Source organism: Chenopodium album, chromosome 13 (assembly GCF_948465745.1).
Source record: "Chenopodium album chromosome 13, dcCheAlbu1.1, whole genome shotgun sequence".
In the NCBI taxonomy this organism is placed as follows: Eukaryota; Viridiplantae; Streptophyta; class Magnoliopsida; order Caryophyllales; family Amaranthaceae; genus Chenopodium; species Chenopodium album.
In genome coordinates, this window is record NC_137846.1 from 47764900 (window position 1) to 47787740 (window position 22841).

A 22841-nucleotide genomic window follows, 5' to 3' on the forward strand; every position below is an offset into this window, starting at 1 on the left:
TCAACCCCGTTAGCTTATGCTGTATGTGCTAGCTTCTTGTACTTTTGATGCTTTGTAAACACTTTTAGTTAACGTATGATGTCGGATGAATTGACCGAAAAAAATAGTTTACTCTCTGAATTTAGTTTGTCTAACTTATGATATTTAATGTATCACCTTTTAACACTATCCTGTCATAGGAAACTAATGAAAGACTATATGTAACATGGTAAAGATATAATATGTATTTCATTTAAGTTGCATTGCTGAAAAATGAAAGTTTAGCATCACAAAATCACTAATTGGAAGGCTCCAACAGTGAGAAAATAAGATTTTGACCTATATAAGAGGGTTATACAAGGGCATGCTCATATTACCCTTCTTTGTGCCTAAAAAAATTATTTACAGCAAATAATATCCGAGTCTTCACACCCATGGCATCGGCTCTGATCTAATATCAAAATTGCTATGGTTAATCCCCCCAACCAATTCACCAACCGAAAAGTTCAAGCAAACAATGCTCGAAAAAGGAATCTGTGGGGAGTAGCTCCTCCAATTCTTCTATACATTTTTTCTTTGCCAGCTGAAGGCAATCTAAAATCAAACCATTTCCAGCAGCTTGACATCTCCAGTGGAGTTTGCAGCTACAAGTGTTGATGATTGACCGCGCCAACAAACAGAAGAGATGAACTGTGCAGCGTCTTCTGTTTCATTGCCCGAAAGTGGATCTAAACAGCTGAATTTGTACGACAGAGCTGGCATTGGAAAGGCTTTGTGATAAATGAATACCTGTTCATAGGCACCACAACTAATTTCAGCAAACAAATCTGATCTAGAGGCGAAAATAGTCAGAGGCTGTTGATAAATTGGCTTTTAAGTAAAATTAGCCTATTAGCCTATACATGCTTAACAGAATCAGGCAACTATGGACATATAGGGCTGATTTTTAAAGTATACAAGTATCATTTAGCAAATACTAAAATATAAAAGCGATCACTTCTACTTTGTATATAAAATATACATAGCAGCAACGTCCATTAATGCCCTTACTAATCATCATTCATATACGGTATTGTTATTACAAATTATGACAAGCTAATGTGTGCGCTTACTCTTAAATGACATCATAAAAAGTATAACAGTGATACATCATCATCTCTTTAAGTGATCAAGTAAACAAAAGGCTTCAATTGATAGGTTGGAACATCCACAAAAAGGAAACAAATGGGTTAAAAGCAACTTGTAAGAGGAATGGCATGAGTGTTTTCAGATAGGAAAAAACGGCTTAAGCTTCAAAATATATAGCAATAGTAGGAACATATTCAAAATATTCTTCAATTTTAACTGTTATTGATATCAATCACTTTTTCATGGTTACTTTCAATTTGCATATTAAAAACTACTACTAGTTTCATGGTAACTCTGTACAATGGTAATAGATTTGTGGAGTAACAATTTCTATATTTCACAGAATCAAGAGCAACTTAATAGATAATAAATGAAGACAACCTATCCAATTGATCTTACCTCATTTGTTTCAGAACCTGTAGCAATGTAACCATCTGATACAGATAAACCTACGAAGTTCTGAAATCAAGAAAAGAGTTAGCAACAACAAGCAATCATTTAAGCCACAGGTGGACAGAAATTTCAGTAACAAGTCAAAGTATGCACAATTACAACTACTGAATTGATTTTATTTTAAGTTTATTTTTGATGTAGGGTGAGGTTGATCTACTAAAATGTTCAACTCCGTAGTTGAAGCCTGAAGGGTAAGGCAGCAAACATTTCAAGCCCTTCCTTTATTGCCTTATCACGGACTACCTGTATAGGAAGGCTTTGGAGAAATCGGTAATGTATGAAGGTGTTATAGTAACCTTCTACTTCTTTATATTTCATGTACAGAAGCTGCATCCCCTTACAGAAATTTTGCAATAATGCCTATTTAAAACATTTGCTTAATCCATATCATTAGGTAGGAGAGGAGCATAGACTTATACATTGGTATAAAATGTACACTTTATTACATTTAAAAAAAATGCAGCTAATTATACTAAGCTACTAGCACCAACAGAGCTATCAGATTAAACATCCAGCAATTAAATACGAGCAACCATAATAGATCAGATCAGGTCAATGCATACCTTCATATTTGTGTGACCAGTAAATGACTGAAGAGGGCCCTCAACAACACGAGATGCACACAGTGATAAATCCCAAAGCTTCAGAGTGTTATCTGTTGATGCAGATACCAGAGTGTTGAAATCCACAAACTTGATGTAGCTTACAGTTTTGTTGTGCCCAATCAATGTGCATAATGGTACTCTAGGACTCCGCAGATCATAGTAATATATTTTGTGGTCTGCTGAACCAAAAGCAAGAGAACGACCTGAATCCATGGGAAACTGAACGCAGCAGACATTGGCTTTGGTTTTGATGGTACCGATGCTTGCTCCCTGCAGCAACAACCCATGTGAGAGAAACAAATCATCACAACCCCAGAACATTGACCTTGTAGCAACAGTAATTAGATAACAACAGTACGTTTATTGTCAAAGCTGACAGCCACCAAATGCAGTAATAGAATTGCCTGATTGATACTCCAGAGTTTGACTGAACCGTCATCGCTTCCACTCGCCAACAGTGTTGGATCTGCTGACGAAAAATCAACAGACCAGACTCTCCTTTCATGCTCTTTGAGTTCCACAAACACTTGGCTTCTTGCAGCATCCCATACCTACAAATGTCACAAAGAAATGAGGATGAAACTTTTAGAAATCAACATAACGCTCAAAGAGAGTCAACCCACCTGCACTACTCCTTCAAAATTACTAGATGCAATCTGGCTTTTGATATAGCTATTCCAACAAATGCTGCTAAGCTTTGAGCGACATGCCATTTCAGTGACAGGATAATGAATATCACGATTCCCATTGAGGATGGCATCACACTCAAATACTTTGATCTTCTTATTTACTCCAGCAGTTGCAAAAAATTCTCCATCACGATCAAAACCGACAGAGCATACCAGATTTGAAGAGTTCAGAAGATCCCCTTGCTTCAAGTCTGCTTTTACATTCAATTTAGTAAACGACAGATACTTACATAAACCTTCAAGGAAGGGGCTAATCCACCCACTTTCTCCATTATTACTCCTTTGCTCTTTAGCTAATGAAACGCTAGAACTTTTTTCAGTTAAAACTACAGACCCTCTACTATTGCTGCTAAGCTGAGAATGGCCACCCACTGGCTTCCCTGACAGCCTGGCTGGCCTGTGTCTTGTTGAAAGGTAGGCTGACTCAAGTTTCTTGAAGTTTTTTATCAATCGCGAGTTCTTTGAAAGCAAATTTTCCTGATTATGACTTTCACTTTCAACAGAACTACACTTCACGGCATCATGTATCTGAACTTCTTGCCTGTTATGATCTGTTGCATCATGTTCAACAGAATTAATTGGAATGAGATCTGGTGCTGACTGCCGAATCCTCTCCGAGCCTGAGAAAGTGCCTCCTTTCTTCTTTAGAGCTTTTTGTTTATTTACTATTTCCTCAATATCAGAAGATAAAAAGGAAACGGTGTTCTGCAACTTACTGGCAGCATCCTGTTTGGCCTGTCTCATACGCACAAGGAACTCAAGCAACAATTCATGTTCCTCTATCTTTTCCCTGAGTTCTATTGCAGCTTCACGCTCATTTAAATCATCTCTAGGTTCATTAAGAAACTCACTTTGCAGCAGATCACTGACATTGGCAAAGAGAGAAGATTGATAAAATAATTTACAAGTCCTGAAGGACCAAAGTTCGTAATTAGAAACTATTGTTCACCAAACTAAAAATGTGATCAAACAGCAAATGGAACTTTTTGTTGAGATCGGTAGGAGTATTCAAATTTCAATATAATAACTCATTTTAATTAGTTTTAATAGTTTCAGTTTAGAGAAACTTTGGTAAACTTAAAACAAGCAGGCTAATACTATGCATGAAAGAAAGCCAAAAAAATAAGTATTGGTTAATGTCCAATCTACTCCAATACTAACAATAAACAATTTCCATCCCTCAGAATGTAAGGAACACATAAATCAACAAACATACAAACCAAATTAAACTAATGTGAAGAATAATTAGTAGCATTTACCCCATTTTTGGTCGACTAGAAGGATCTGGATGCAACAACCATAAGCAGAATGAAGCTTCTTTAGGCCATTTCAGCAAAAGTTGTGGGGGAAGAACTCGATGTCGTAAACTAGACATTGTTCCGCTTTTTTCTTCAATGGAGCTAAACGTGCAAAATAACTGTTTCATCAGATACTTTCAACATTAGCTACCTTTCCTCGTCTGATTTCCACTATAATTACTCCATCCAGAAATAATTGTCAAATACACTATTTCATGATTCCAGAAAAATGTTGTTGCCTTACCTCAAATATTAATGGTTGATCTTAAAAATCTATCACCTTATCTTGACTAGTAATAGTTTATTTTTGGACTTCCCACTTTCTTGAGTTGAGTGATGATTAGAGTGTTGTTAAAACCCAATCGACCTTTTCAAAAAATCATGCCATATGCTCACTTATGAAGGATTGGAGTAATGTGATAAATATTTCTGGATGGAGTATAATTTACGTTTTTGCAGGCAAGATGGGAATAAAAATAAAAATAAAAAATAAAAAAGACACTAAAAATTTTCAAAGGTAAAGATAATTTAGCATCAAACGCCTAAGCCAACCAAGATTCTAAGAATGCATAGACAATACCATGTTTACGGACCTCAAATAGAAGAACACCTAAGCGATAGATATCTGAAGCACAGGAACATGGGGCACCAGCAATCTCCTCTGGGCTAGTATACCAACCTGACTCCATCAGCAAAAGTTCTTTCATTGGGAAAGACCGCTTTTCTCCAGCCTTTCTACAGCCTTTTGCGTCCTTAGTTTCACACCAACCTTTCTCTTCTACAGAAGATGGATTTGTTGCCTGTATTGTGTAAGACTTAGAGCCAATGGTTTCTGGTATCAGTTGTGATTCTCTATGGCTTGACCCACTTCTCTGCTCATTCAGTTCATCATTACACAAGGATGAACACTGCTGTTTACTCTCTGTATCTTGGCCATCCAACCCATCCTCCAAGGAATCTGATCCTGAATCTGAACAAGAAGCAGACTCAATGAAAGATACATGGTTGAAGGAAGACATTATGAAGCAGGAAGGCCGTACATTATTAATCACAATTCCCTGAGAATGTGCAGTGCTAACTATCTCAACAATCTGCCTAAATATATGCAAAGACTCAATTGCATCAATGCTACGTTCTGGATTGTCCAGCCACCGCCTCAAGCTGACATCACCCCATTCAATGCTGTGAACTACAGGATCCGTAGCTACTTCATCCTCTGATACACCAGACGCTCCAAGGCGATTCCTGAGATAGTCACTTGGAGCCTGCCCGAAAGAATCTCTTACCTTACGCCCACTGCCATGTACTGAGTTACGTGATGCATCAGTAGATAAGCTACGTCTACTTTCATGGAGTAGCCTCAGATTTCTTTCAGAAGATGCAGAAGTCTCCAATCCTCTAGAACTAGCAGATTTACGCCAACCATTATCAGATGAACCTTCCATTTTCATCCAGATATTACCTCACCAAGAACAGCTCATATACATTCAGTAAAAGCACATTCTCCCAAGGTCATCTTGTCATCTACCCGGAATACAAAACCACAAATAGGAAATCTTCAGAATATATCTTCATATATCTATATACAACTCTCATTTGAACCTCCAGCATCTTTTTATGTTGAATGTCATGAAATTTTATGTCAGCAACCAATTTGAGATTATGTATGTAAACCAACTTAAGACTGACACAGTCTACCAACAAAAGACTAAAGATCTAAAGCAATATATCCAAACCACAAGTATCTACTCTATCTCCTTCACTCATTCAATTCATCCAAAGAATATAATTGATCCTCACTAATATAATTTATCATCCAAAGAATACGATCGATCCTCACAAATATAATCCCTTCTTCAGAATCTCCTTAACAAAAGAAGAAATTCACATGTCAGCAACTATGTAGAGCTAAACTCAACCATTTATAACAATATGATGAGCAACCTTCAGTCATATAATTACATGAAAATGAAATTCATAATATTGTAGATCATCGCTTATAAACATGCCACAGTTGTTCATGAAAGGCAACATCAAGGCTTGCCAAGGTGAAGAATTAGAGGCAATCCTTTTAGCAAACGCTTATCAGTAGTTACTGAAATTAAAACATTTAACACTTTTTTGGCAATCAAAACCTCCATGACTTTATCACAGGAAAGGTAAAGTGGTAAACCTAGAGTAGTAGGGGAGACCACACTATAGATAATACCATATGATCCATGCTTTAAAATCTATTTCATAAAGTTTACCCATATACAAATAAGAGCTAACTTCTGTACAAATTTGTCATTAACGCTCTATGTTACTTGAGCTAGGCACCTCATATCATACACGAGTATGTATCCGAGTGTAAGACATGGCTAATATATTCAAATTTTTTTATCCAAAATAGTGTCAAGAAGTGTCAATACCCATGTCCGAGTGCGTACTAAGATCTAGCACGGGTAATTGAGGTAAAGCGAAGAGTCCAGGAAACAAAGCGACACCCCATTGGTGCACTATTGAGAGTACAACAATTACAAATCTTATTACAATAACAACAGAAACTGACAATTCACAGAATTACCCACAAAACCAAACTCACACAATTATAGAAACCTTTGATCTTCCTAAAAAAATAATTCATTTAAAGCATAATTCATAAACATGCAAATATCATACAGCAATCAGTAAAAAAGCAAAAACCCAGAAAAACCCATCAACAATATATTAAAATACACATAAAACTCTAATCATACAGCCATTTAAGTTCCCATTTCATCATTTTCACCTCAAATTTTACAAGTATTGTAAGGGGAGGAGAGAGAAAGAGAGAAACTAACCAACATAAAGTTGAAGAAGAACAGTTGAAATGAAAAGAGGGATCAACCTGAAAACCCAAAACAAAAAACAGAAAAAGTTTTTAGTGAAGATGAACAGAGCTGAAGAAACAGCAAAGCACCACAACCTCATAAATTCCAAGCCTTTTTTCTTCAGAAAATCAGAAATAAAAGGTGCCAAACAAAATCCCTCCAAATAAAACGTGGACCATATAATTTCCACACCACCATATAAAACAAATGTTTATTTAAATTTAATATAATGACCAATACAGTAGAAGATTAATTATTGTATACGGAATTGTTTCTTGTACAGTTTTAGGATATGGGCTAGATTTCTTGATTGGTCAGGTATTGTTTTGTTTAATTGATGGGGGTGGAATGAAAGCCGATGGTTGCGGATGGATTTAAAGGCGTAACAGTTACATACAAACAAATATATATAAGTGGTTATTTTGTAAATAAAAATAAAAAATTAAAAATACTACTTAGAGGGTAAAAAAAAAAAGTATTCTTTTCGAATTTTTTTAAATGCATCATTTTGATTTTTGCACTATTCACCTATATGGTTGACTTGATTTTTTCACCTCTATAAAATAAATAAGTGTTATTGTATAATATATCATTAGATTTGTCATAATATCTAGTTTCATAATATAATTTTTTTATAATTTTACTAATTAACCATTAAAGATATTAATGGTCAAAGTGCCGATCAAACTGATGCTAATAAAAGAAAACAGAGGGAGTATTGTAAAACCTTTTCAGTAGTACTTTCATGTTCTCAGTATTACTGAAATGTTGAGCCCATAAACAACCTACATGTGAGCGTTTCTTGTCCCACACTAAAAAAGGCTAAGGGCCTGTTCACATATGTTGAACTGAGCTGAACTGAATATAGCTGAAAGAATATTTTATAAGAGAAGGAAATTAGGAGCTGAACTGAACTGATTGGAGATGAACTGAACTGAAATTAAACTGAAGTGAACACCATGAAAGGAGGAGTGTAGTGCTAATGAAATCCCACGTTGAAAGAATTCAACAGTTACCACCACTATATAATATTAAGGGGTTACTCCCCTCATTGCCAAATGGTTTTAAGGTGGAACCTTCTTGGTCTTGTAAAGTGGTAGACTTGCACTCTCCCGTGACGGGTGCGACCCAGATCCATAATTGAATTGACATGAACACTTGTTAGTAGTACTACTAAAATCAGTTGTGCATAACTGTTATAGGGGCGTGCTTTTTATCCGAACTTGTTCAATACGAGTATTTTATATAAGGATCTTGCAAACGAGCGTTATGAGGTATCATCATCAATCAATAATTAATAACATAATACTAAAACAAACATCAGAGTTGTTTTTCTTTTTTTAACAAAAATCTTTTGTTTTTGAAATATTTGTATGATACATCTATAATAATATATTATTCCTAATCTTATATGTAATATTTATAAGAAGACCTTGTTCACTTCACTTTAAAAAAATAATATTTGATCAAAATAATTTCAATTTAGTAAAAATAATTTCAATTCAGCAAAAACAAGTTCAATTGAGTAAAAATAAGTTCATTTCAGTTAAAATTATTCAATTTAGTAAAAATTAGTAACTTTAAAGAAGAAATATACTAGAAAATCAGTAAAAAAAAAATTAATGATAATTGCAATTCAGCAAAAATAATTTCAGTTCAATGAAAATATTTTCAGTTCAGTAAAAATAATTTCAGTTCAGCAAAAATAAGGTGAAATGAATGGGGACTAATTGTATTTCGTTTTCTATTTACTTAAAATAATTACACCAGATTTTGAGAGCTTTGAATTAAGGGAGAATAATCTATAATTTAGAAGGTTGAAATATGGTGGGAGAGTATAAAATAACGGATCCAAAAATACAATATTAACATTCATATTACCGTTAAATAGTTGTACAACAGTGGGGTTCAATGGGGAAAAAACATTTCTATTCATGGTGTTGATTTGAAATCTAATCAAATAATAATAATTGAGTTAGTTTTCTGTTAAATATTTCTGAAATAATATTACCGACGTATAACTTTTTTTTTCCATAAATTCACTGAAACAATTAATGCTTACATCAATCATTTTCGACATCACATCGATCATTTTCAACATATCATGTCAAGCTATTAAAATAAATTCTCACCAATATAATATATAATATCAGGCTATCAGCTTTTTTTTTTTTTTTTTGAACTAACTTAATTAATTCATTAATAAAAAGTCATACGACATCTACATTGTATAGTATTATTGGGAATACGATGCATCATTAGTGTAATATAATGTGTACTATTTTAAGAAAAATTTAAACACAACTAATTAAAAAAAAAACATATATTTTTTTTCTCAATTGTAGTTTTAATTATTTTCGCCTAATTATTTCATTTTTTTTTTGACAGATATTATTTCATATTTCTTATATGCATTGCATTTGTTTATTCCACATGAGTTGCTTCATTTTTATATTATATCATAAATTAATTATGGGAAAAAAGATTATTACTACTGTGTATCGCACGAGTACTAATCTAATTAGCTAACTAATTAGTGGATCTCGCTAATGAATCGCTCCTGGGTGGTTGGATAACCCTTTAAAATATTTCTTAAAATGATATTAATTTGGGAATACAGTCAAAATCAGCGTCGGTTGGTGTAATTAATGTTTATTTCAAATAAATATTATTACTTTTTTTTTATTATCTTATCCAACACTCCAAGGCGTTCGTTAGCTTATACCTTAGTATATTACCTAAAATAGTAATATTAAGTATGTTTATTTTACTTTAATATTACCACTTTGAATTCTCTTATCTAACGTCCTGGAGCGCTCGTTATCTTGTACATTTAAAACTAGTTTTAAGCCCGGGCGAGGCCCCGGGTCATTTTTTGCATATAAAAAATTATAATAAATTAAAGTGAAATCTATTGGTGGTTTTATAATTTAAAAAAAATTATTATTTTTTTTAATATTATTGAACATTATCAAAATTCATTATGAAATATGCAGTAACCTAACTTTATACTTCATATTAGTTTGTTTTATTTGTTACAGGAATTTTTATCTACCATTATAAATTTCTTCAAAGTATGGATGAGTAAACAAAAGAATGATATATATATATATATATATATATATATATATATATATATATATATATATATATATATATATATATTATAAATTTTTTGTGAGGAAACATTGATGATCAGTTTTAATATGACATGAGTCACATGACCCCGCATCATTTATCAAGTCATGACAACACGTGACAAGAATGATGACACGTGACAAGATTACAATTCTTGCCATGAGTTTTAATATATATACTAGATTAGTGCCCGTTCGATGCATGGTAGTAATAGTTTTTTTCCCGACCACTTTTTTCCCATAATTAATTTGTGATATAATGTAAAAATGAGGCAACATATGTGGAATAAACAAATGTAATGCATATAAGAAAGATGAAATAATAAGATCAAAATTATTAAAATTATAATTGAGAGATAAAATATATTATTTTTGATTAGTTGTGTTGAAAATATTTAAACATAGTATACATTATATTACATTGATGATGAATGTTATTCTCAATAAAACTATACAATATAATGTAGATATCGTATGACTTTTTATTAATGAATTAATTTAGTTCGAAAAAGAATACTGTAGGGAATATTTCAAGCATCCCACACTTGAGCCCCACTGTGATCATACACTTAAGCATGGTGGCGTCCAAAGGGAAGGAAGCTAGAGTAAAAGAGTCGCCAACAAGTTTTAGGAACTTGTAAACCGTTCACAGGGTGAAGGTTACACCCCTTAACGATCTAGGAGATCGTTAACTCCAATAGGTCTGGAACCATGACTGGAAGTTCGGGGATGAAGGTACAAATCCAACCTAAAAGAGATTGAACTTGCCCTAAAAATAGGCCTCTACTTTATTCTTCTCGTATTCATGTGCGCTTTCTGACTAACATACAATCATTAGATTAACCCTAAACCTGTTTAATCTATGTTGGTTGAATTTAATACACAAACAAATCTATTATTGGCGATCACTTGAATTATAATCATATTATCTTAAACAAGATTATTAATTATCTTATTAAGCGTGATTACAAGTACAAATTCCCTTTAAACATGCATAAAAGGCGTGATCAAGCAATAACAAATAATAATATAATATCAAGCAACATAATAACAATCATCATCAAAATAATCTCAATAAAGCATAATAATATTAACAAGATCCCAGGCATGATACTAACAAGATAAATAACAAACCCTAGCATGTCACTAAACAATAAAGATCAGTTAGCCCTAACACGACACTAACATGCTATTAGGAAACAAATAGGAAGCATTATAATAAAATATACATGATATTAGAAATTTTAGTTATTACCCTAAACATAATACTAGGAATCATAAAGACATCCTAACATGATACTAGGAATTAAAATAATCAAAGCATGCTTTCTATATCAAAAGAATAACAATTAAATTACTTACTTGGATGCCTCTTATCTCTTTCTAATAACAAAATAAACACGTTAGTAACTTCAAGGAAAAATAATAAACAATAAATCTAATCAAAGAATTGTAATAAGGTTTGGGACCAAACCCTCAGAAATTATCAACCTTTCACGTCTAGGGCGAAGGCAACCTCGAACTTGGCTAGGTGTGTCTAGAACTTGTGAATGTGGAATTTTGTAAAAGGGAAAAGTTAAAAAAAGAAGAGAGAGAGAGAATAGAGAGAGATGATTGTGGGGAATTATTAAAAACGGGGAGATACGACCCGTATTTATAGAAAAAATAGCTCGGGATACGATAGAAAAGAGTTCGAGTCCCATTCGGAATAAAAGACCTCTTGTCATCAATGACAAGATTTAGCGCCAGACGACAGGTGCAGCGCCAGGTGACAGGTATTAGCGCCAGGCGAAAGACCTGTCGTTTGGCACTAGAACAATTTTTTTATAGATTTTGTTTTTATCATATCTTTTGATCCAGAAGTCAAAATAAGTTATATAATATGTCGTTGGAAAGCTATTGAAGTCTAATTTCTAACCCAATTAAAATCAGATTAAAATATTTTGTATATTAAAAGATATGGCCGAAATAGTGGAAGGGTGTCAGTTTTGGATAGAGTTTCGTATTCCATTCATATCTTTTTCGTTATAGCTCGGAATTAATATTATAATATATCATTGGAAAGATAATTTCAAGATCTATCCAACCATATAAGATTTGGATAAAGATTATGTGGTACAAAAATAATATCTGACTATCTTTGAACATCTTTAAATTAGAATAGAATTAGGATTTAAAAAAGGAAAGTTTTATTCAATTTCAAATTATTTGATTTTATCTTTTCAAAAAGGATAATTAAGATCTTTTAGAAACTCATAGAAGCTTCTAATTAATCCTAATTAGTTTAGGAATAGTATTAAACCTTTGGACCCTCCACATGATCATTGAGTCGTAGGTAAAATCCGATTTGGGCCCAGTTTAGTATTTTGGCCATAACTTCCTCATTATTTATCGGAATTGGGCTTATAATATATCGTTGGAAAGGTCTTTTCAAGCCCCATCCAACTACACCATTATTGGACCCTTATCATGGACCAAACCATACTGGATTGGACGTTCTTCATAAATAGAGTAAGAAAAGAAATATTTTCAAAAACAGAAAGAAAGATATTTTAATAAAAACAACCACATCACTAAACTTTTCACACTTTTACTTCGTTCGATAATCAAATGACATGAAAGGTATTCATCACTGGGTTTGGTTTTGGGGAGACACATTTGGGTGTCTACAAATACTATACAATGTATTTCCAAAAATAAGCTAAGTAGAATAACTCAAAAAAAAAAAAAAAATCAAAGCTAACATCATATATTGTATTAGGGGGAAATTTTTAAATAACAGCTTGACATATGTCCAAAATGATCATGTAAACATGACCTGTTTTAGTAATAGCTAATAGATTTTTTGAAGGAAAAAAAATGAAATTAGTTGGTAAAAATATTATAGAAAAATAACTCAATTATTGTTATTTCATAAGATTTCAAATCAACACCATGAATATAAATTAGTCCATAATCTAGGTGTTGTGTGTGTGCGCATAAATAACTATATATACTTAGGTTATGACCTATAAGCCATACTGTTGAACACATCCATATGTTAATGAAACCATCCTATGTTATTATATCCACCCTATATACCACCTTATATTATCCAAACCACCCTATCTTATCTAAACACCATATTTTAATGAAACCACCCTACTCTCAATCAATTAGACCCTACCTTCAATGAGACCCTACTGTCAATCAATTCAATCATTGAGACACTACCCTCAATCATAGAGATGCTACCCTCAATCATAGAGACCCTGCTCTTATCACCCTAGGTAATCTAAAGCACCCTAGTTTACAAAAATCACTTTAGGTTAGCCAAACCACCTTAGGTTATCTTCACCACCCTAGGTTATATGATCCATCCTAGGTTAGAATTCACAATATGTCCTAATATAAATACGGTTTGAGCTAATATAAATACAAAATCCTTAGACTTGAATAATTAGCTTTAGCGGGAGTAAAAATTCCACCTTAGCTACAAAGGAAATCCATAAATGAAATCAATGTCTAAGTCATAAAAACATAAATGAAATCAAGGTGTAAACTTATCCAGGTGTATACCTATCTATTAGTTTATGCTTCCTTTTTAATTTCCTTGATGGTTAGTACACTGGTTCGTTCTTCTTTTCAGCTTCTGCCCCCATTGCTGCCTCCTCTACTTGTTTATGCTTTTTTCTCACCTTTGCCTCCCCCACTGGTTGTTTCCTCTTCGTTTTTCCCCCCTTGCCTTCTTTTCACCCTCTATCCCCTTGATCACCTCCTTATCTGATGGGGCTTTTGGTTTTTGCCTTTTTATCCCCTTTACCTTATCATTCTTCTCTTCAGCTTTTTTAGCTTCTGGCTCCATTGTTGCCTTCTCCTCTTTCTCAGAACCATTATTTTAAGAAGTAGTAACAGGTGCAGTAGCATCAGTATTAGAAGAAACAACATTGTCGTCATCAAGATTGACAACGTGATGAAGAGAAGCATCAACAACTTCAGTACCACATAATTTTTCAAGGAGATTCCAACTTGACCAGCTACTATCCGCCTTCAAATCGGTTACTAAGAAATCAACAATCTTTTGAGGGTCGGAACCTATATAACATCCAAGCTCCACTTTCCGGCCCCTAGCTTGCTGAATTCCATGTAGAACTGACAGTTGAAGGAGGGCATCTGTATGATTTAACACTAATTATACTTAGGATGTTTTGTGTGTTTAATATTGGGTATGCAACAAATTTGGACACACTACTTATTAATGAATAGTTTATCAATTACACTAGTTAGAGAATTTACCTCCACATAGTTTCGCTACTTGGTCAGAATACTCATCAACAATATAATCCTTATCTATAGGGATTGGACCACGGGTTTCCAAGGACTTGACTTCACATTCATTGCATTCCTTAATGCATTTCCTAATCTTGATCTACCAAAATTCAGATGAACTTCTCACTTTTGTTATAAAATTGGGTTGCATTAAACACAAAATTAATAAGATTTGCTCACACTTACATCTTTTATAGTCAGGCGTTGCACCTTAGGCCATTATTTAGTCAACTGTTGCCTACTCGATTGGTATTTAAAAATAGGCAGAAGTCCATCTTTGCTTTTTCTTAATTCAGGCCTCAGAACTTCAAAATTTTCACACAAAATTGCCTGCAATTTTCACAGCAATAGTGTGAGGACAAATTCAATAAAACAGTTGCACACAAAAATTATCAAGGGCTGTTTCACTTGAGATATATAACTCATGTAGATACCTGCATGCTTTCAATCTGTGAACACCAAGATCACAGACATTCGACCCTTATCATCGCCTCCTTAACCATTCAGATACATTCACATTATAAGGGTAGGGAGGACATGCATCACTCAAATCAGCATAGACAGATGGGTCATTAAACTTATGCAATTTTCTCTATGTTGAGCCTTAACCAAATACTAAACATGTTAGGAGCTTAGAACCATTAAATTTATACTCCCTCTGTCCCAATTGTTTGCCCCAAACCATAAATTCACTTTATTAAGGCTTTGGGCAAAAAATGGTGTACATGGGTTGACACAAATATAAATGAGAAGAGAGATAGAGAGAGTGCAAGTGGGAAAACATGCCAGAAGCATTATGTCGCAATCTTTTGGGGACACCTTAAAAAGGAAAGTGGAGCAAACAATTAGGGACAGAGGGAGTAGTTCGCTTGAATGTAGACTTCAAGATGTATAAAACTAAGGCCCTATTAGTTGTTATAGGCCTTGTAGTAGTTGAGCTATTAGATGTTTATGAAACCATCCTATGTTATCGAAACCACTCTATCTAATCCAATTAACCCTATGTTAATGAAACCACACTTTGTTATGTTAACCATCCTGAGTTATCAAATCCAACCTATGTTATCCAATTCGCCCTATTTTAAAGAAACCACACTTTGTTATCCAACTATCCTTGTTCATGAAACCACCCTATGTTATCATATCCAGCTTAACTTATCCATTTCACCCTATGTTAATGAAACCGCACTATGTTATGTTAACCATCCTAAGTTATCAAATCCAACCTATGTTATCCAATTCACCCTATATTAAAGAAACCACACTATGTTATCAAACTACGCTTTGTTCATTAAACCACCTTGTGTTATCATATCCACCCTATATAATGATATATACTCTATCCAAACCACCCAATCTTATCTAATTCACCATATGCCAATGAAACCACACTATGTTATCTAACTACCCTCTGTTCATGAAACCACCCTATGTTATCTTATCCAGCTTAACTTATCCAATTTACCCTATGTTAATGAAACCACACTATGTTATGAAACCATTCTACGAAATTCTACTTTTTAGATAATTATAAAGTAAAAGAAAATGATAATTTTTCAATTTGTAAATAATTTTATTTCTGAAAACACTTACTACTTGGATATAGGTACTCCTACATTCACAAAATAAGAGCAGGGAGGATAGAATCACTAAAATCAGCATAGACAAATTTATAGTTCGCTTGAATGTAGACTTAAAGATGTACAAAACTAAGGCCCTATTAGTTATAGTAGACCTTGTAGTAGTTGAGCTATTAGATGTTTAGCTAATAGAGAATATCTAGCATGATTTTAGTGTTCTATACAACAAGCTGCTGATTTAGTTACAAAAAAACAAAAAAAAAAACCCCGAAGAATTTTAATTTCAGTTCCTCCAGACCTTATGCTCTGAAAAATACCCTTAAAGACAGTGATAAAGCAAGTTTGTAAACACAATTGATGATATAAACATAATTGATGATAACAACTAAGTGACATCCAACACATTATTAAAACACATTAAGAATTCAATGCCAGCAAACCTGGTAAATCTTCTTAGAGTGCAAAGGTAGGCAATTTGTATACCTTCAGAACAGGTGAACAACCTGAAAAGCAAGAGTTGGTGGCGGCAACTTTCTTGGCTCCATGAATATTGTTAAATATAGCTGAAGCCCAATTAATTTTTTTGAAGTTTTGAACATGCTTGTAGGTTTTTATTCTACAAGTCTTGTCCGCTGAAACAAGTAGGATTCCCTCTATAAGATAGTAATAGAAAAACTTCTTTAAAATCTTTCACACTTTGGCATCATCCACCTTCACGAGCATACTCTGTAGAATATCCAACAATTGATGTCTTTTGATAAAAGTCTGTCCTATTTGCTTTATTCTCTTGTTCTCTTCTTCCTCTTCCTCTTCCTCGCTCTCTTCTTTCCGCTTTCCTTTTTTCTTCTTTCCTTTTTGCTTCCTTTTCTTGTTTTCCTATTTCTCGGTCTCTTCTTTCTCCTTTCTTTTTTCTTCTTTTTCCTGTTCTTATCTCCATCATCCTCTTTTTCACTCTCTTTTTTCCTTTCCTCATGTCCTTCCATCAAGTTATTGTAGAATTTTATTAAAGAAAGGTTTGACCTCCTCTCTATCTTTTTCGCTTTTTTTTTCCTTTCCTCCTTTTCTTTCTTCATCAAGTATGGTTCCCTGATTAGGAATCCCAAGATCACCTGCTACTTCATTGGCACAAAGCTTGAATTTCACATCTCCAACAGTAAAACCCATATTAGTTTCATTGAACCTTATACCGAAACAGAAGACTACTCTAGAGGAGCCAGCTAATGACTTAGTTGAGCTTGTAGTATGAACAATCGTGTGAAGTTGTTTAAGGAAAGGGTGGAATTTTGAATCCTCCATTTTTTCGAGGTTTTCCATATCGTCTCTCATCATTTTATTTCCCAATGCTTTAAGAGACGCTTAACATTGGAAACCTTGTGCATACAAATATAAACAAAAAGTAAGTTAGTTTGATGAGTTTTCTATTATTAAAAATAGGATGGGGAGGCTGGGTGGGTGGGTATACTTGTACAGTAGATGCCTTCAGGATTGGGATTGATTCCATATTCTCCGGGATTGAAACCTCGTGCAAGCACATACAACAAAAACATCATAATAGAAATATTGCGTTGAGTACCTCTGTTTTGGACTACCAAAGCTAATTCCTTTGTTTCCTTATACTAATTGCAATACCAATGACACAGCAAAAATTATCAAATCTTTTATCCGTCTGCATCAACTTTAAACAAGAGGGCAACACATCTATAAACAGTTCTAAGATTGCAATTATAGATTTAAATGCCTTTAAATAGACTACTGCACATCTACATGTAAATAGACAATCTTAAACTACATGTTTCGCTTATGTATACTTTTCCAAATTAATTAGAACATATGATGATTGAATCGGTTAGGTAACCATACGCCATATACATGAAAGCTGAGAAATAAGAGCACTTTATTCTATAGTTAGATGGGTTTTAATGGGCAAAGAGGATCAGGCAGAATTTACTGACAAATTTCCACATATACCAAATTTCTAGAAGGTAATTTCATTGAAAAAGACCTCACTTCCCAGAAAACACTAACCAATGTGCATCAACTTTACAGTTCCGTGGTTGCAATTACAGATTGAAATGCCTTTAAATAGACTACTGCACATCTGCATGTAAATAGACAATCTTAAAATACATGTTTTGCTTATGAATAATTTTCCAGATTAATTAGAAACATATGATGATAGAATCTGTTAGGTGGACATACTCCATATACATGAAAACTTAGAAATAAGCACTGTATTCTATAGTTAGATTTGACAAATTTCCACATATTCCAAATTTCCTAAAGGTAATATCACATTTAAAGACCTCACTTCCCAAAACACTAACAAATCAACAATGGAGTACTTAACAACATAGCCTAACAATGGTTTTTTTTTTTTTTTTTTTGATAAATGGTTTTCCACATTCCTAATTTTACTAAATTCTTAAAATCAAATTCAAATTCCAAAATTTGAAAAAATTTGCCAGAAAAGATGAAATTATGTAAGTAGAGTGCATGAGAAGAGAGGAAGATAAGCAGTCAATACAAAAAAAAAAAAACCTCAAAAATATTAACAGTTTATACCGAAAAAAACCCCCAAATTCGAAAAAAAAAGCCAAAAAAGATGAAATTGTGAAAGTAGAGTGCATAAGAAGAGAGGAAGATGAGCTTTCAATACAAAAAAAAAACCCTAAAAAGATGAACAGTTAACCCCCCCCCCCCCCAAAAAAAAACCAAACCCAAATTCGAAAAAGAAAAAGATGAAATTGTTAAAATTATCTTGCAATATGAAGTCTTGTAGCAAAAATGAGTAAATTTACAAAGATAAACTGATTATTTATTATGGGGACTACGGTTTTAGAGAGTAAATGAGAAGAGAAGAGAGGAAGATGTTAGAAAGCAACGGTTACTCATGTGTTTATATTTTCGCTTTAGTATCTTCCTTTTTTAAAAAAAATTCTTTTTTTTATAGGATTTAAAATTTCATATGTTAACAAGATTAGTTTTTGTTAAGTAAATAAATGAGCTCATTAAAAAAAAAATTAAATAAATGAGTTAAACCTCTTATTAACAACACCAGGTACCTAAGGTTATGAAAACCACCCTAAGTCATTTTAGGTACCCAATGTTATGGAACCCATCCTAGGTAATGGAAATCCCCCTATGTTACGGAACCCATCCTAGGTTACAGAAACCACCATTGGTTATAGTAGACACCTTGGGGTGATTGAAATTGATATATTGTTCAAAAAAATTATGTAAGATTATTATTTTGACTTTTTTGAAGGTAGTATAGTTTGGAGTTCGATTTATTAAGGGTGAAATAAAAAAAAATGGATATTTAAATAACTTTATTTATATAAGAAAGCCTGGAATTTACTAATCCAGGGTGGTTTTTTATAACATATGATGGATTAAATTAACTATGATATTTAAAGTTATGTTATGTAGAATCGCATAGTACTTAACAATAGTGCTCTAAACTTAACCCAATTATTGTCTAAACTTTACATATTAATCGAATAATTAAAGGTTAATTAATTTATATAAAACCGATCATTTCTAGACTTATTTGGCTAAAAAAATAGTAAGATTGATTTTGATCGTTCAACCAATACGAACACCGACATTGGCAAACCGTCAGCGTGATACTACCCATGAATTACAAACACAAGGGCCAAAACGAGAACAATTTGACATCAAATTGCTCTTTTGTATGCAAGCTTCACATCTAGCAATTCAACCTTTAGTTTCTTGATTTTGGTTCGTTTTCTTTCCTTTTGAATTGATTCATGAACTTGATCTCCAGTGAATGATGCATCTGCCAGTAAATATATCTTGCGAATGTAAAGATCATCCACCCAGATGATGAAAGAACAATATTTTTCGTCCTGCAAAATAATGGAGGAAGAATCAATACATGAAACCTACGAAACATCAAGTAACGCCTCTTCAATCTAAAATGTAAACATCCTAACCACACAAATGCTAGGGCTCCATATTCAGCCTACTGTTATTATGCTTCTATTAAGCGTGAGTCAATATTATTTGGAGTGAAAGCCATCCTCATCAAATCAATATCTCATGTTAAATTTATAAACATCTTAAAGCTATCTTGGATAAAGTCTAACTTGGCAAAGCTGATCATCAGGAAACAATAAGAACTTCAGATTCAATCTACTGTATACTAGTAATCTGTAATACACATTAGAATGATTGGGAAAACCAAGTAGAAGAACTTAGATTCCTATACCTTTTAGATAATTATAAAGTAAAAGAAAATGATATAATTATTGTAAACAGACCATGGCTTTGTGGATTAATGCCCTTCTAACTTCCCTATTTTTATTGAACCATACAATGTTATGAAACCATCCTATGTCATCATATACACCTTATCTAATGGAATTATCTTATTCAATTCACCCAATGTTATCCAAACCATCTTATGTTATCATATGCACCCTATCTTATCAAATTCACCCTATGTTATCCAATTCACCCGATGTTAAAGAAACCACACTATGTTCACAAAAAACCCTATGTTCATAAAACCATACTATGTTATGAAACCATCTTATGTTATCATATCCACCCTATGTTATTCAATTGACCCTAGTTAAAGAAACCACACTATATCTAATGGTTTCCACCCTATATTATCCAAACCACCCTATCTTAACCAATTAACCCTATGTTAATGAAACCACACCATGAAATTCTACTTTTTATTTCAGAAACAAATTTATTTAAGAAAACACCCGGATATAGGTAATATACATTCACAAAATAATGGTTGGGAGGACAGATATCACTCAAATCAGCATAAATAGATGGATCATTAAATTTATGCAATTTCCTTGAACAAATTCACCCTTTCTTTGAACAAATCGAATGCTTTTTTAGAAATTTGTTGTAATTACTATAATTTTGATTTTTACCAATTTCTTTTGTTTCAGTATTAGATTAATTGAAGGCGTGAAGTATCAAATTAAATGTCATATAGATCCTCTAAAAAAAATTAAAGAAAAAGAATAATAATCAAACCCGCCACGACGGACAACTATAGAACTTTCTTCCTTTGCTTCAAGGTTGTTTGGAGGAGTTCAGTTGGGCTATTTTTGGGATTGAACATTTACACACTAGGTTTCTAAAATTGACCCTCCTGATTGTAGCCGGCTGCAATCCACAAGAGGTGAAAGAAACGCTTGTTGCCATTGGAGATTTGGGAGAAGAGGTTGCCATTAGAGATTTAGGAGACGAGGAGGCTATTCAGTTTTTTACCAAATGAATGTGAAGCCAAAAAGTGACCAGGTGAAGAGAGTAAGTGTGTGAAGGAAGAGTAAAATGCTTAAGTGACCAAGTGAAGAGAGAAAGTATGAAGGAAGAGTTAAATGCTTTGACTTTTTGTGGATATAGTAAACTATATTGTGTAAAACTCAACACCATGAACATAAATATTCCAAAAATAAAAGATTTTTGCTAAAAAGGGTGTAGAGGTATTGAAGGGAAAAAACAGCACCAGGAATTTTCACAGCAATAGTGTGAGGACAAAAAAATAAAATAGTTGCACACAAAAATTACCAAGGGCTGTTTCACTTCAGATATATAACTCGTGTAGATACCTGCGTGCTTTCAATTTGTGAACACCAAGATCACAGACATTCGACCCTTATCATCTCCTCCTTAACCATTCAGATACATTCACATTATAAGGGTAGGGAGGACAGACATCACTCAAATCAGCATAGACATATGGATCATTAAACTTATGCAATTTCCTCTATGTTGAGCCTTAACAAAATACTAAACATGTTATGAGCTTAGCACTATTAAATTTATAGTTCTCTTGAAAGTAGACTTTAAGATGTATAAAATTAAGGCCCTATCAGCTGTTGAAGGCCTTGTAGTAGTTTAGCTATTAGATTTTTATGAAATCATCCTATGTTATCAAAACCACTCTATCTAATCCAATTAACCCTATGTTAATGAAACCACAATATGTTATGTTAAACATCCTAAGTTATCGAATCCAACCAATGTTATCCAACTCGCCTATATTAAAGAAACCACACTATGTTATCAAACTACCCTCTGTTCATGAAACCACCCTATGTTATCATATCCAGCTTAACTTATCCAATTCACCCTATGTTAATGAAACAACACTATGTTATGTTAACCATCCTAAGTTATCAAATCCAACCTATGTTATCCAATTCGGCCTATATTAAAGAAATTACACTCTGTTCATCAAACCACCCTATATTATCATATCCACCATATACACCTTATCCAAACCTATGTTATCTAATTCACCATATGTCAATGACACCACACTATGTTATCAATCTACTCTCTGTTCATGAAACCACCCTATGTTATCATATCCAGCTTAACTTATCTGATTCACCATATGTTAATGAAATCACACTACGTTATGAAACCATTCTATGAAATTCTACTTTTTAGGTAATTATAAAGTAAAAGAAAATGATAATTTTTCCATTTATAAATAATTTTATTTCAAAAAACACTTACTACTTGGATATATGTACTTCTACATTCACAAAATAAGAGCAGCGAGGATAAAAATCACACAAATCAACATAGACAAATTTATAGTTCGCTTGAATGCAGACTTCAAGATGTACAAAACTAAAGCATTATTAGTTGTAGTAGATCTTGTAGTAGTTGAGCTGTTAGATGTTTAGTTAATCGAGAATATTTAGCATTAATTTAGTGTTGTATACAACAAGCTGCTGATTTACTTACAAAAAAAAAACCCGAAGAATTTTAATTTCAGTTCCTCCAGACCTTATACCCTTAAAGAT

General features: G+C 33.1%; 1 protein-coding gene across 1 annotated transcript; it reads right to left on the reverse strand.

Moving 5' to 3' along the window:
- Positions 1-201: 201 nt before the first annotated feature.
- Positions 202-7258, reverse strand: LOC145574852 (protein SPA1-RELATED 4-like). The gene is made up of 8 exons (XM_081632712.1): positions 6975-7258; positions 4746-6015; positions 4114-4271; positions 2789-3719; positions 2570-2716; positions 2124-2435; positions 1507-1566; positions 202-768 (listed from the first exon to the last, which is right to left on the reverse strand). Exons 2-8 carry the CDS (start codon positions 5601-5603, stop codon positions 580-582), a joined length of 2655 nt encoding a protein of 884 aa, XP_081488838.1. The 5' UTR covers positions 5604-6015; positions 6975-7258; the 3' UTR covers positions 202-579.
- Between the last annotated feature and the right edge of the window lie 15583 nt (positions 7259-22841).